The sequence below is a fragment of the Solea senegalensis genome, linkage group LG11, assembly GCF_019176455.1.
Source record: "Solea senegalensis isolate Sse05_10M linkage group LG11, IFAPA_SoseM_1, whole genome shotgun sequence".
Taxonomy (NCBI): domain Eukaryota; kingdom Metazoa; phylum Chordata; class Actinopteri; order Pleuronectiformes; family Soleidae; genus Solea; species Solea senegalensis.
This window is the reverse complement of record NC_058031.1, coordinates 23,355,613-23,369,709: the sequence shown is the minus strand read 5'-3', so window position 1 is coordinate 23,369,709 and position 14,097 is coordinate 23,355,613. Positions and strand designations below refer to the sequence as shown.

At 40.9% G+C, this 14,097-nt stretch overlaps 1 protein-coding gene and 1 long non-coding RNA gene across 2 annotated transcripts; one reads left to right on the top strand and one right to left on the bottom strand.

Annotated features, from left to right (window-relative positions):
• Positions 1–657: 657 nt before the first annotated feature.
• LOC122777831 lies at positions 658–1,951 on the bottom strand. Its single transcript, XR_006361367.1, has 3 exons — positions 1,834–1,951; positions 1,079–1,198; positions 658–679 (listed from the first exon to the last, which is right to left on the bottom strand). It is a non-coding gene; the product is annotated as an uncharacterized LOC122777831 (long non-coding RNA).
• A 4,610-nt stretch (positions 1,952–6,561) lies between these two features.
• Positions 6,562–13,749, top strand: LOC122777362 (cytochrome P450 3A27-like). The gene is made up of 13 exons (XM_044038549.1): positions 6,562–6,688; positions 7,403–7,496; positions 7,596–7,648; positions 8,896–8,995; positions 9,075–9,188; positions 9,287–9,375; positions 9,463–9,611; positions 10,877–11,004; positions 11,082–11,160; positions 11,702–11,862; positions 11,948–12,174; positions 12,842–13,004; positions 13,080–13,749. Exons 1-13 carry the CDS (start codon positions 6,618–6,620, stop codon positions 13,155–13,157), a joined length of 1,506 nt encoding a protein of 501 aa, XP_043894484.1. The 5' UTR covers positions 6,562–6,617; the 3' UTR covers positions 13,158–13,749.
• Positions 13,750–14,097: the final 348 nt, after the last annotated feature.

The following is a 14,097-nucleotide window of genomic DNA, read 5'->3' as shown; positions in this document are numbered from 1 at the left end:
GTATGTATGTGATATTGTTGTATTTATGTGATATTGTTATATTTATGTGATATTGTTGTATTTATGTGATATTGTTGTCTTTATGTGATATTGTTGTATTCTGATAGACGGAGTCATTCTAGAATAACTGTGATGATTGTGAAGGAAAGTGTAGAAAACAACAACAATAATATAAAAGCTGGAAAATGAGTGTAAACAATCTTCTGAACCTGTAGGGGGCAGCAGAGGATTCAACTGAATCATCTTCATTATCACTTTGATTAAAATGAGGAACAGATTTAACTTTGAAACATTTTTCTCTTGTTCTTTCACTTTAAAGGTTTGTTGGTTTCTCTTTATGAAAGTGAAAGTGATGAAGAATCTTCTGTCAAATTTATTTTCATCATCTTAAATATTGATGCTGTTTGACAGAAGAGAACATGTCCTGTTTTCAGGAGTGAAGACATCAGCACACACATGTTCTGTCTTACTCTGTGTCTGTGGTCCTGGTATTGGTCTGGGTCCCTGTCCACACTGGGGACAGCAGGAGTCTCCTGGTGAACCAGACTGGTCCCAGTATGAGGAGATGCAGCGTCTGCAGAACCAGTGACCGCAGCTGGTGGAGAGTGGATCCTTCAGGACGTCCTGACACAGAGGACAGCGGGACGTCTGCTCGTCCACAGAAACAGCAAACTGGTTTCTGTGAAGACATTTCTTCATCACTGACATGTCGGGGACAGGTGGACATGTGTCTGTGAAGACATTTCTTTATAACTGACATGTCGGGGACAGGTGGACATGTGTGTGGCTGAGACGGTCAGTGAATAAAAACCCTCGTCCCTCAAGGTCGTTTGTTGAACTTCATGAACTGAAGCAAACATTGAGCTCAGTGACGACTGGAGACACGAGACAAACTTGTGAGACATTCTGGGTTGATGTCCTTACATCTTCGTCTCACAGTGGTTCTGATGGACTGTTGTAAAGTTCTAAAGCTCTCTGACTCGTCACTCGTGTGTGTGTGTGTGTGTGTGTGTGTGTGTGTGTGTGTGTGTGTGCGTGTGTGTGTGTGTGTGTGTTGCTGGACAATGTGTCTCTTTACTTTGTGTTTGAGGCTCCAGGTTCATGACTGAAGGTTGGGGGTTGATCTTTGGACCAGTCACTCTTCAGAGACAGACCGCTGGGTCCCGGAGACTCTGGTCTCCGTCTCTGGTTCTGACGTCTGCAAACACAAACATCACATCCATCACTGATGATGAAGCCTCAGTGGTCAGTGGGACCTCCAGAGTAGACCTGACCTGCAGGTTTAGGTCTGGTATGCTAATACTAACAAACCAGGTTAGCCAGTGGACATGATGCTTTCATGTTTGTTTAGTGAAGAAGAATCAAAGTGATGGACCTCCTGCCTGTGACAGGAATGGGATTCATGACTTTGTTCAGGAAAGATTCTAGTTCTGATGTCGTTGGTTCATAAGTGGAGGACTGAAATGAACTGTTCATGAATAATTGATTTGGTTTTGTTTGCACTGGACTTGTGTTCTTTTTAAAGTTAGGGTTTTGTGTACAACATTGTCAGTTTGGATTTTAAGGTTGCTAAATTCATTGTGTACTTGTTGTGTTGGTTAATTTAAGTCATTTATTTGAGTTTCTTATAAATAAGCTTTGAACTGCTTTGCTTGATTCTACAGAGAAATGACGTGAGAATTCTGGAAAATCACCTGTCTCTAAATAAACTGAGTTGACTTGGTGCTGCAGTGAGAATGAAGAGAAACTGGTTTGAGAAATGTGTTTCGGTTTCTATGACGATCAGACACAACAGGAACACAGCCAATGATATGACTGAAGAAGCTCTCTCACTTTGTGTCTGAGGCGCCAGGTTCATTACTGAAGTCCGGAGGTAACAGTTTGGACTGGTTAGACTTCACAGAGAGACAGCTGTGTCCTGGAGACTCTGCTGTGTCCTCGTCTTCCTCCACACAACCAATCATCTTCTGAGACAGAGAGAGAGACAGAGAGAGAGAGACAGACAGAGAGACAGTGAGCTCACACTCACTCACAAATGTAGGTGTGCAGCTTACAAAGTACAGTACCAATGAGCAGGAACATCTCACCTAGGGCCTGTTGCACAAAACTAGGATTAAGTCAGACCTGCGTATTGTGTTTTATTTTGATACTGTGTCGGACTTCCTGTCTTGTGCGATCTGCTTCGTTGAAATTTACGAGGTTCAGCAGCGGCAACGGAAAAAATAGAACTGATTCCTATCGATAGCGCTGCGGCGCGGCGAGCCGCTTCATGGCCGCTCCTGATCCGCGCCGCAACGCGGCCGGTGGGAATGCTCACATTGATTAGAATGGAAGCTATTTGCAACGGCTACCGCGCCACGGCCGTTCCGCGGCCGTTCCGCGTCCAGTGGAAATCCAGGGTCTTAATTCTACTTTGGAGCAACAGGCTCCTGAGAGTAGTACTCACAATGGTGTGTCGATACTTTACAGTCCGTAACAAACCTCAGGGACTCATGGTCGATACAGTGTCAAAGGATGATCTTATCTTATCAAGCTTTCAGAGACATTGAGCAGAAACATTCATAAAAGATCTCCATAATCTGACAAAAACAGCGACAAGACACTTTTTTTACATCAAAAGAAAAACACAACAGTAAGTTTTACCTTGTCTAACCACTTTGACTGTGTATCTTCTGCCTTCCTCAGAACTGTAACCTGAGGTGAGGTGATCATGTGCCTTCCTTATCAGCTGTTACGGACGCGTGATCTTCCTGTCAGGGTTGACGGCTTGACCACGCCTGTGGTTTCTGCTCCTCCAGTCTCAATCTACGATACTAAGTTTATTCTGTCTGTTACACGGAAATCATACCAGAAGGCGTGGCTTAGTCAAGTCGGGTGTAACTGATCCTGGTATGTGCGCATTCACGTCTATTTGAAGTAGACCGTGAGGTCAAGGTTACTGATGCAGAAATGAAGAGATCTCTGAAGGGTTTAACCCTGGAGATCTCTAACCCTAACCCAACTCTGAAGGGCATAACCCTGAAGATCTCTAAACTAACTCTGAAGGGTCTAACCCTGAAGATCTCTAACCCTGACCCAACTCTGAAGGGCATAACCCTGAAGATCTCTAAACTAACTCTGAAGGGTCTAACCCTGAAGATCTCTAACCCTAACCCAACTCTGAAGGGCATAACCCTGAAGATCTCTAAACTAACTGAAGGGTCTAACCCTGACCCAACTCTGAAGGGCAACCCTGAAGATCTCTAAACTAACTCTGAAGGGTCTAACCTGAAGATCTCTAACCCTGACCCAACTCTGAAGGGCATAACCCTGAAGATCTCTAAACTAACTCTGAAGGGTCTAACCCTGAAGATCTCTAACCCTGCCCCAACCTGAAGGGCATAACCCTGAAGATCTCTAAACTAACTCTGAGAGGTCTAACCCTGAAGATCTCTAACCCTAACCCAACTCTGAAGGGCATAACCCTGAAGATCTCTAAACCAGCTCTTAAGGGTCTAACCCTGAAGATCTCTAACCCTGACCCAACTCTGAAGGGTCGGTGGCCCTGTTCTTGAAAGACTACTTTTCCACTGACAGACAGTAGGGGGCAGTGGAGAAAGCCCCCCAATCTCCACACAACAAGACATTTCACCGTCACAATGACAGTGAAGATGTTAAATTAGAAAAATCCGATCCAGTCATTTGGTTGGTTTATTTTGTTTACTTTTATTGTGATTTTCAATCATTTTCCACAGAGTCATGAGGGGACTTTTATGACTTTTATGTCCATTCCAGCTGTTGCCATACACGTGATAAAGCACCAGGGGGCAGTATAAGAGTCAGGCGAATTCATTCTGTCAGGTTTTGAGATATTTTGACTGATCTCCATGGATTTAGAGTGAGCAGTGAACGGTTTGAAAGCGACATGTACACTGTTCATTTTCCTGCCAACATGGTGTTGTCAACCAGCTATGTCATGTGACCTCTTTTTTCAGCTTGCATTTTAATGTTATGTTTATTCATAATATTTTGTGTTCTATCCAGAATAAACTGAACTGAGGAAGTTTCATCTGACTGTCATTTTCTACAGCTGCCTGACCCTGCACTGCCCTCTGCTGGTGAATACTAACTTTATTAGTCATAATTCACCCTCACACAATGTTTTCACCTCTGCCCTGCATGACTCAGCAGCACACACTGCCCACTCAATAACACACACACAGTCATAAGACCTGTTCAGCTGTGAATGTTTGTGATAATCAACCAACTGATTGTTTGATTAACTATTTTGATAATTACATCACTTTTGAACTGATTACTTTGCTCCATATAACAAAGAAATCATTAAAAGTGAATAATTCTGGTCTGGGGACCAAACAAGACATTTGGAAATGTCTTCATTTCAAGGTTTGGGAAAAATGTTTCAACATTTTCCAACAGTTTATGGACCAAATAACAAATGAGTTAAAAACAAGTCAACCAGCGATGACTCAGTTCGGGAAATAAAAGTGTTAGTGGCTGCTTCAGTGTGTGTGGAATTCAATTTGTGTCAACGTCAAACAAAAGAATTAAAACTGACTGAAACAAGTCAAATATCTTCTTAAAAGTAAAATGTACAACTTGCAAACCAATTATGAGACACAGTATGTAAACTATTGATTTTATTAGCTTTCTTCTTTTTTTAACTCTTTTGATGATTTGATAGAATAGTTCACTATTTGGCAGTCATTTGGTTGGTGGATGTATAGAACCGTTCACTATTTTTCTAGAATAGGTTTCACGTCAGTTTGTTACTTTAACGTCTTCTCTCACTGACACCAATCATTTAATAACATCAACTGTTTGCAAATAGTTACGTTTTTCTTTGCCTCAGTCACTTTATTGTGTCTCATGTTGTTGTTTCCGTCTTTCATTCATTCAAAAAATGTTGATGAATCATGTAGAATCTCCATAAATGGAATTTGATAAATGTCGACCTCTGAGCCGTTGCTGTTGTAACGAGGGGATTTCACAGGTGTGGCATCATAAATATCAAATCTAAACCAATCAATCAATCAGTTGTTGACATGTGGGGGCTTTCTTTCTTTTCTTTTTTGAAGTAGATTTTGACTTTTAATACCTTTACAATTTCTTGTACTGCACTTTTCCCACATTGATATTTCAGTTGTTTCCTCTCAATATCACACATTCACTTTTATTGTTCCTATATTTCACACTTCTATGTCAACTTATTGTTTGAATTTATTGCTCACTTTTTTGTTACAGTGCAGCAGAGGTGAGTAATGTGACCTTAACAACGATGTTCGTGGCTATATTTCTCAGATTTTCAAAATAAAAATGTTTACTTTGATATGGAATGATAAATAGTTCACAAAAATCCCATTCATTTAAAAAAAACAACATTTACACACTAACAGAAAACTATTGTCAAATTCCAATCAATCAATACAGTTCTCTTTTGAATACACAGTCTATAATAGAAACATTTGTTTTTAGTTTCCTCTGATTCCATACATGCTCAGACATGTGGACGACTCACTGACCTTTAACTTTACAGAAAAATAAGAAGGTTTCTCTGTTCTCCAGAGAGTAAACCAGGGCTTTTACTTTTACAGCCACAAAGAATATGATGTAAGAGCAGAGTGACAAAGATCAGTGGTTGTTAAGGTGAAGGTTTATCAGGACTGAACGAGACTAAAGTTAACTGCAGCGACCTGTGTGACAGATTCTATCCAAAAATATCCATCGATGGAGATAACGAGAGAACACACAGTGGAATTACAATAAAACTACCAATAAAACTACCAACTACCACCAACTGAAAAAGCTTTCATCAAAAATGACATTAAAGAAATTCCTAAAAATGTTTTCTCAAACATGTCAAACGATTTACATCAGACATATTTGGAAAAAAAGATCTAAACTATAAAATGTAACATCACAAACTGTATAATAAAACATCAAAAGGTTTCACAGCATTATATCGGAAATGGTAAAAAGACAAATATCAAGACTTTACATCATAGTCAGTTAAAAATAGAATTGAGAAATAATTTAATAAAAAAACGCAAACATTTTTGAACTTTACACCAGAAATTGAAAAAAAATATAAACTGTACATTACAAATTCTATTATAAAACTTTCATTGCAGAAATTTAAGAAAATATAACATTTTAAAACCTTTACTAAGATATTGGAAAACAAAACATCTGATTTTTAAAAATGGTTCACCAGAAATTGAAAATAAAACAAAATGTAAACTGTACAACAGACATTTCAAAAAAGATTTTTTAGCAAAAAACTAAAAAATATAGTCAGAAATAATCAGCAGAAACTTACTACAATTACAAAACAATGGAGATTGAAATGAAACGTCTCTGCCCTGTTATATTTAAATATGAAGTTATCAGTTTAATTGTTAATATCCCTTTAATAGTTCCGGTCCAGAGACTAAAATGGATGATGTCACTTTGGCTAGTGCAGGTAAAGGTCATGTGACAGTGAAGCGTCATGTGTTGCATAACATGTTTTTAATTCTTCTCTGGCTCCTCCCCCTTCCTCTTCTTCCTCTGCACGTAACTATAACGGCAGCTCAGTCAGCTGACGTGATTGACAGCAGCGGACAGGAGCGGAGACGATGGCGTTTCTCCCGGACTTTTCCATCGAGACGTGGACTTTAATCGTGTTTCTCGTTGCCCTCATCTTAGCGTAAGTGTTGTAAAGTTTCCGCCAACAACAGGAGCAGAAAATACGTAAATATAATAAGATAAAGTGAGTTTGTCAGTTATCATGTAGTTAAATAACTTTTCATGGTGTCGTGTTAATGTAACTTTTTGAAGGCACATCTAAAGGTTTAATGCAGCGCTGCAACTACAGCTGTCAATTATTCTACAGTGACGATTATTCACTGTTATGGAAGATTCTGAGATTAACGTCACAATTCTGAGAATAAAAAGTGAGAATTGTAAAAGAAAATCAGAATTCTGACTTCAATTCTTGAGGAAAAAAACTCACAATTTTGACTTTAATCTCAATTGCGACCTAAGTCTTACAATTCCGGGGAAAAAACTTGAAACTGAATTGTGAATCTATTTCCATAAACACTAGTATAAACTAGTTTTTTATTTAGTATAGACACATTACAAGTATATAATAAGTATTGAACAATAATAATAGTAGGGCAGGGGTGATTGTTGAGAGGGTGCAGCAGGTGAAGGAGAGAAAAGGAGATCATGTTTCACTCCCACACCAAGATTCTATTGCATTGTGTACACGCCCAGTGTGAGCATAAAGGAATAGTTGGGCTTTTTTTCCCATTTTTGGATTAGTCTGTGTGTTACAAATACAGTAGGTGACTGCGGCACAGTAGAAAAATGGTTCACTTTCTTGGGAACATTTTCTAATCCTGCTTTTAATCTCCAGATATGGATATGCTCCGTATGGCCACTTCAAGAATCTAGGCATCAAAGGACCCAAGCCTCTGCCCTTCATTGGGACATTTCTGGGCTACGCCAAGGTGAGACTCATTTGCCCTGATTGGTCCAGTGATCTCAGTGAATGATGATGGCTTTCACAATTCCTTGCCTCTGACACTTGTGTCACTTCATTTTCTCAGGGCATCCAATACTTTGATATGGAGAACTTTCAGAAGTACGGCAGGATGTGGGGGTGAGTGTAGAGTATTAGTTGATAAAGAATGTATCAGACAACCAACCAATCATCAACCAGTAAATCATCCAACCATCAAACAAATCATCCAGCCAACCATTCAACCAACATATCAATCAACACTCCACCAACCAGCCTGACACAGCCCAACCAACCAACTAACCTGCCAATAAACAATCCAACCAACCAATCAACGCTTCACCAACCAGCCTGACACAGTCCAACCAACCAACTAATCTGCCAATAAACATTCCATCAAACAAATTAACCATTCAACCAACCTGCTCAACATATCTAACCAACCAACCAAGCAATCAACCCATCAAAACTCCACCAGCCAGCCAAACAACACAAACCAACTAACCAACCAACACAACAATAAACCATCAAACAAATCCACTACCCATCCAACCAACCTAAATAACCATCCAACCAACACCCCACTAACCAAGTAACCATATAACCAATCAATAAACATAACATTAATTGATCTACCCACCGGTTCATTGAAATCACCCATAAAAACTCACCTGTCTCGGCCGTGGGTACAGCAGGTGGGATCAGCTCGACTCGCTTCCATTGATTTAAAAAAAACTTGCAACTTCAAAAAAATGATTATATTTATTTTATGATTCAAAAACTGAACAAAAACTCCAAAAGCTCCAAAATTAAGGACATACTACTGGGAAATGAATAAACCATTTTAAGCAATGAGTGAACTTAAGAAAGTGGTCGAAAGACTTTTTTCAACCACCGCCTCTTTCCCTTGACATTTTGCTTTACCTGACAAACACACACCTTTGCACACCTGGGCCGTGTGCAAAGCCCGCACACAGACCCCTCCCAGGTAGCAAAAACAAAGCAGTCTTAGCATAGACAATATTATACTATTTGCTAAATAAACTATTCTTAATTTAGCTTTCATTCCAAAATGTATATTTTCTTAAATAATAAACAAGTCAAACATCTTTTGAAACAGGAAATCAATCGCCTCGGACGGCTGCGACATCACCTGACCCACCAACCAACAACAAACCATCTGTCCATCCAAACAAATTAAGCCCACCACCCCAACTAACTCAACTAACCTAGCAACCAAACAAATAACCAACAAACTAACCCATCCAACCAAATAAACCAACTGGTTCTCCAATCAACCATATTCAGCCAACCCAAGTACCCAATCAACCAACCAACTTTTTAAACAAACACATGTAAATGAGTTGAACAGTCTGATGCATTTCCAGGCTGTATGACGGTCGAATGCCTCTCCTGGCTGTGATGGACACCAGTATGATCAAAACCATCCTGGTGAAGGAGTGTTATTCTGTCTTCACCAACAGACGGGTAAGAAATAAAAAGGTTAGTGTCTTATGACCAAAGAACTCCTTGAAATGACAGCATGGTCCTCCGTGGGTGTGTGCAGGATTTTGGCCTGAATGGACCTTTACGTGACGCTGTGTCAATCACAGAGGACGAGAAATGGAAGAGGATTCGCAGTGTGCTCTCTCCGTCATTCACCAGTGGCCGACTGAAAGAGGTCAAAAACCCTTGTGTGATTTTTCTTTCACTCTTGTTGTGGTTACTAGTTGCTACCTGTGTGCAAATAGTAAACCATTTAATGTCCTCATGATTCAGATGTACACAATCATGTTGAAGCACTCGGATAACATGATGAGGAGTCTTCACAAGACAGTGGACAGTGATGATATCATAGAGGTGAAAGAGTGAGTAGAGCTCTTTGTACTACTGTTTTTTCCTTATCTTAGTCATTAATTATCAGTTTGAATTCTTGGTTTGCCATTTTTTTGCAGAGTATTTGGACCTTATAGTATGGATGTTGTGACCAGCACTGCTTTCAGCGTGGACATCGATTCCATCAATCATCCGAATGATCCTTTTGTGACAAACATTAAGAAAATGGTCAAATTCCAATTTCTGAATCCTTTGTTATTGCTTATCAGTAAGTGAAACTTTAAATAGACCATTCAGGTATTTTTAAGTGTGGTTGTTTGAGGTACTGACACAAACTCCTGCGTCCAGTTGGAAAGGGCTGTGTTGCTTTGTAAGTTGCTTATTCTTTTGCACCAGATTCCATAGAGAAAATTGCAGTTTTTAGTGCTTGTGGACTCAGGAGCTGGTGGTCTACTACTGCCATGTTTAGTAGATTTGTGTTACTCACGTTAATCCAAAAGGGTCACACGGTGGTATAGTGGTTAGCACTCTCGCCTTGCAGCAAGAAGACCCGGGTTCGAGCCCCGGTTGGAACAAGGGACTTTTCTGCATGGAGTTTGCATGTTCTCCCCCGTGTGTGCGTGGGTTCTCTCCGGGTTCTCCGGCTTCCTCCCACAGTCTAAATTGACCATAGGAGTGAGTGTGAGAGTGAATGGTTGTTTGTCTCTAGTTGTGTGTGGCCCTGCGATGGACTGGCAAACTGTCCAGGGTGTACCCCGCCTATCGCCAGATGTAGCTGAGATTGGCACAGCACCCCCCCGCGACCCTCTGGTGGAGGATAAAGCGGTTAGATGATGACTGACTGACTGACGTTAATCCAAAACAAAGTATTTAAAAATTAAGACATACAAACTTATTTATGGAAGCAGCAGTTGATCGACATCTCCTGTAATATTAAATCGCTGATTTTCTGTATGGACTTTGGTGCTAATTGTAGTGTACGGTTGTCCAAGTGACACAAATTTCGGTTTCCTGTTACAAAAGACTATCTAAGGGCGAGATGAGTTCAAGGGGCAAGTAGTGCACACAGTATAGTCAGCACTGTCATGGTACGGTTCGGTATGGTACAGTATGGTAAGGTTTGATTGGTAAAGCCCTGGGTCAGGCTTGTGTTTCAGATGAGAACAGTACCTTGACTTGGTAGGCGGGGTGTGGGCTGTGCCGATGGCCACATAACATCTCGTCATACTGGTGCGACAACATGGGATATTTACACAGATGACAAGGGAGTGACACTTTTCTGTCGCCCAATCAGCTGACCGTTGTAGGTTGAGCTTGACTGTACTGTACCATTCTGGTACATCAAGGGAAGTGTAGCAAAGAATGGAGAAGTTGGGAGCTGGTTATTTTGGTACTGCTCCTAAAATGAACACACAAAAATGTCATACATACTGTAACTTGGTTTAAGTATTGGTAACTCTTGCAACCACCATGTCCATTTTGTCATCTTGATGTCTGGATTTACTTGATGTTTTCACTTATTTTATATTTCAGTTCTGTTTCCATTCTTGAGCCCACTTCTTGAGAAGATGGATTTGTCATTTTTCCCCGCTGAGACACTTAAATTTTTCTACAGCTTTCTGAAAATGGTCAAATCAGATCGGAAAAAGGACGACCACCAGGTAAATTAGGAAATTTTTTGTAGTATTTTTGTTAGTATCATGTCTCTTAAACAACAATCTCTGTTTTTCTCGGACAGAATCGAGTGGACTTCATGCAGTTGATGGTTAACTCTCAAAATGCAGAAGACAACGCAAACGACGAAAGTTCCCAAAAAGGTAGTGCAAGAAAACATAGTTCTAATTGTTGCTCGCATCCCAAATGTCCATGATCCTTTTGTCCACAACATGAGCATGTCTCCAACTGGACAGGAAATTGTCCTGCTCGACTTTAGTGCATACACAGACGTGGAAAGTAGGACTCAGGCCTGAAATGTCATCTCTGGTACTTACAGATGTTATAAGTTTGGAGTTTGCATGTTCTCAAGTGTACCTGGGTTCTCCCCAGGAACTCTAGCTTCCTCCCACAGTCCAAAAACATGTAGACTGGGGAGTGTGAGAGTCATTGTTAGTCTCTGCGATGGACTGGTCACCTGTCCAGGGTGTCCCATGCCTGTCAGGTGAGACTGGCTCTAGCTCTCCCCATAACTTTCAAGTGGAGGATAAAGTGGAAGAAAATGGATGGATGGTTGAATGACAGATGTGAACTGACTGTTGGAGGTCAAATCAGAATCAGTCGTCAGAGTAGCCAAGACATGTTGAGTATTTCCACACCACAGTTCCTACCTGCTCCAAATGACACCTTGTGTTTGTGTTGCAGGGCTGAATGATGATGAAATCCTTGCTCAGGCCATGATATTCATCTTTGCTGGTTTCGAAACCACCAGCAGCACGCTCAGCTTTTTATCCTATTGCCTGGCAACCAACCCCGACACCCAGAGGACCTTGCAAGAGGAGATTGACGAAACCTTCCCAAATAAGGTAACTAGAGTTTTCATTTAAATTTATCCGCATCCAATGCTGTGCTATCAACGAATCACTGCTTTAAAAATCCTCCTTAATGTAGGCGCAGCCAACCTACGAAAGCCTGATGCAGATGGAGTACCTGGACATGGCGGTGAATGAGTCAATGAGGCTTTACCCTGTTGCTGGTCGCTTGGAGAGAATGACAAAGACATCTGTTGAAGTGAACGGCGTGACCATACCTAAGGGAACCACCGTCATGGTACCAATTTACGCTCTCCACCGTGACCCTGCCTTGTGGCCCGAGCCTGAGGCCTTCAAGCCTGAAAGGTACTATACTAAATAATGGCAGATTTTACTGGGGATGTCTCGAAAGTACTCATTTGTGTCCAAAACTGTCCCAAAAATCACAACCTTGAGTTGTTACTGATAACCAATATCATACCTTCTTGGCAGCCGGCTTACTAAGGGCACCAGTGTGTGCAGTTCGGACAGTGGAGGTGTTTGACTTGCAGTCTTGACTTAAACCCGCCCCAAACGTGGGAGACCACAGACACAACACAACTTTGTCACCAATTTTAATCCTGAGAAAGCACAGAGCAGACGATCCATTGAAGACGCAGGACCACACACTCGGGTGGAGATTCCAGGGATTTGCGATCTCAGGGAAACTGAACGTGATTTAACGTGACATGGAGGCAGACTGTTTTGTGCTGAGATGGGCTCTGATGTGTCCATTGACGTTAAAATCGAGCCTGTCAACTCCTCATATTACAGGACAATTTGGCCAGATTATCTCCACAAATCAGCCTAAAAACACACAATTGTTGGAAGGGCCAGATCGGGACCGTAATCCGGTGTGGGGCTAACTTTTTGGATAACTTTTTATTCTCAGTGATTTTGGACTGGTACAGACAGTGAGGATTGTATTGATCAGTTTATCCCAGATTCTCCCACAAAATACTCACAAATTTAAAATCCGTTTTTCTCTTTTTAGGTTTAGCAAAGAGAACAAAGACAACATTGATCCTTACGCCTTCCTCCCCTTTGGATCCGGCCCGAGGAACTGTATTGGCTTGCGATTTGCTATGCTGATGATGAAGCTCGCTCTCGTGAAGGTCCTTCAGGACTTTAGCTTTGAGACCTGCAGGGAGACACAGGTGAGTCAATGAGATGATAGGATTAGAACTTGGATCAGATTTGAACTCTTTTGTGACATTTTCTTGTTTTTCTAGATTCCAATGGAGCTTGGAACCGACGGGTTTACTTCACCCAAGGTCCCCATTAAACTGAAGCTGGTGCCCAGAGGATAAACGCTGTCCATTCTCCTCCAGTTTGTTCTCTGTAACCTGAAGTGCTAAACAATATGATTCTGGTTCAATTGATTTTAACCTTAAGCTAGAATTAGTACAACAATGCAATGATGTAATCACTTCTTTTGCCCCCCAAAGCCCAAAGAATGGTCTAACTCATTCGTCTGTGAAGTTGAAGAAAACGAGAGTAAATGAGACATTACGCTGACAATACTGATCAATAAGTAGGTTACCTAGTCCAGCTTTTACGCGCCAGTTTATGCTGCTTTGAGGTTCTCTTACAAAATAAAGTAGTCTCTATTAAGTGCTTTAACAAACGGCTCATTTAAATATAATGTAATCAAAATGCAGTCCCTTAGCTCGATGCTGATTGAGTCATGCTTCAGTGCCGAAATCTACATACATGTACCAAACTAACAGGAAACAGGTTTGTTTCCACTAAACTAACTTTGTGTCGTTCTGATTTACTGACTTGACTGTTTTGTTTTACTGTATCAGACAACAGAATGTACTATGATGCTATGTTGTGAGAGCTCCAGAACTCTGCCCATTACCCGTGTACTGCACTATTACAACGCACTATATTTTCTCAGGACGTGTCTCTTGGACGTTTCTTCTCTCTTGCTGGGATAAAAGTGTGTCACTGTAAAGGTGCTATATGTAAGACTGAGACCGAACAGGCCAAGAACACAACCTCAAAAACATGAACGGAATTTCACATCTGTGAATTAGTTTGTTTTTGTGTGACGATAAAGCTCCGGCAGCTGACGTCTCACAACCAAAGTAACTGAGGTGCCACTGTAGACGTATAAAGTAGACCTATGGTTCTCAAACTGTGGTACGTGTACAAATATGGTCATATAATGAACAAGCAATAACAATAACATGATCTGAGTCACATTATATTGACAGGTAAACATGGTTATTAGGTTATGTAACA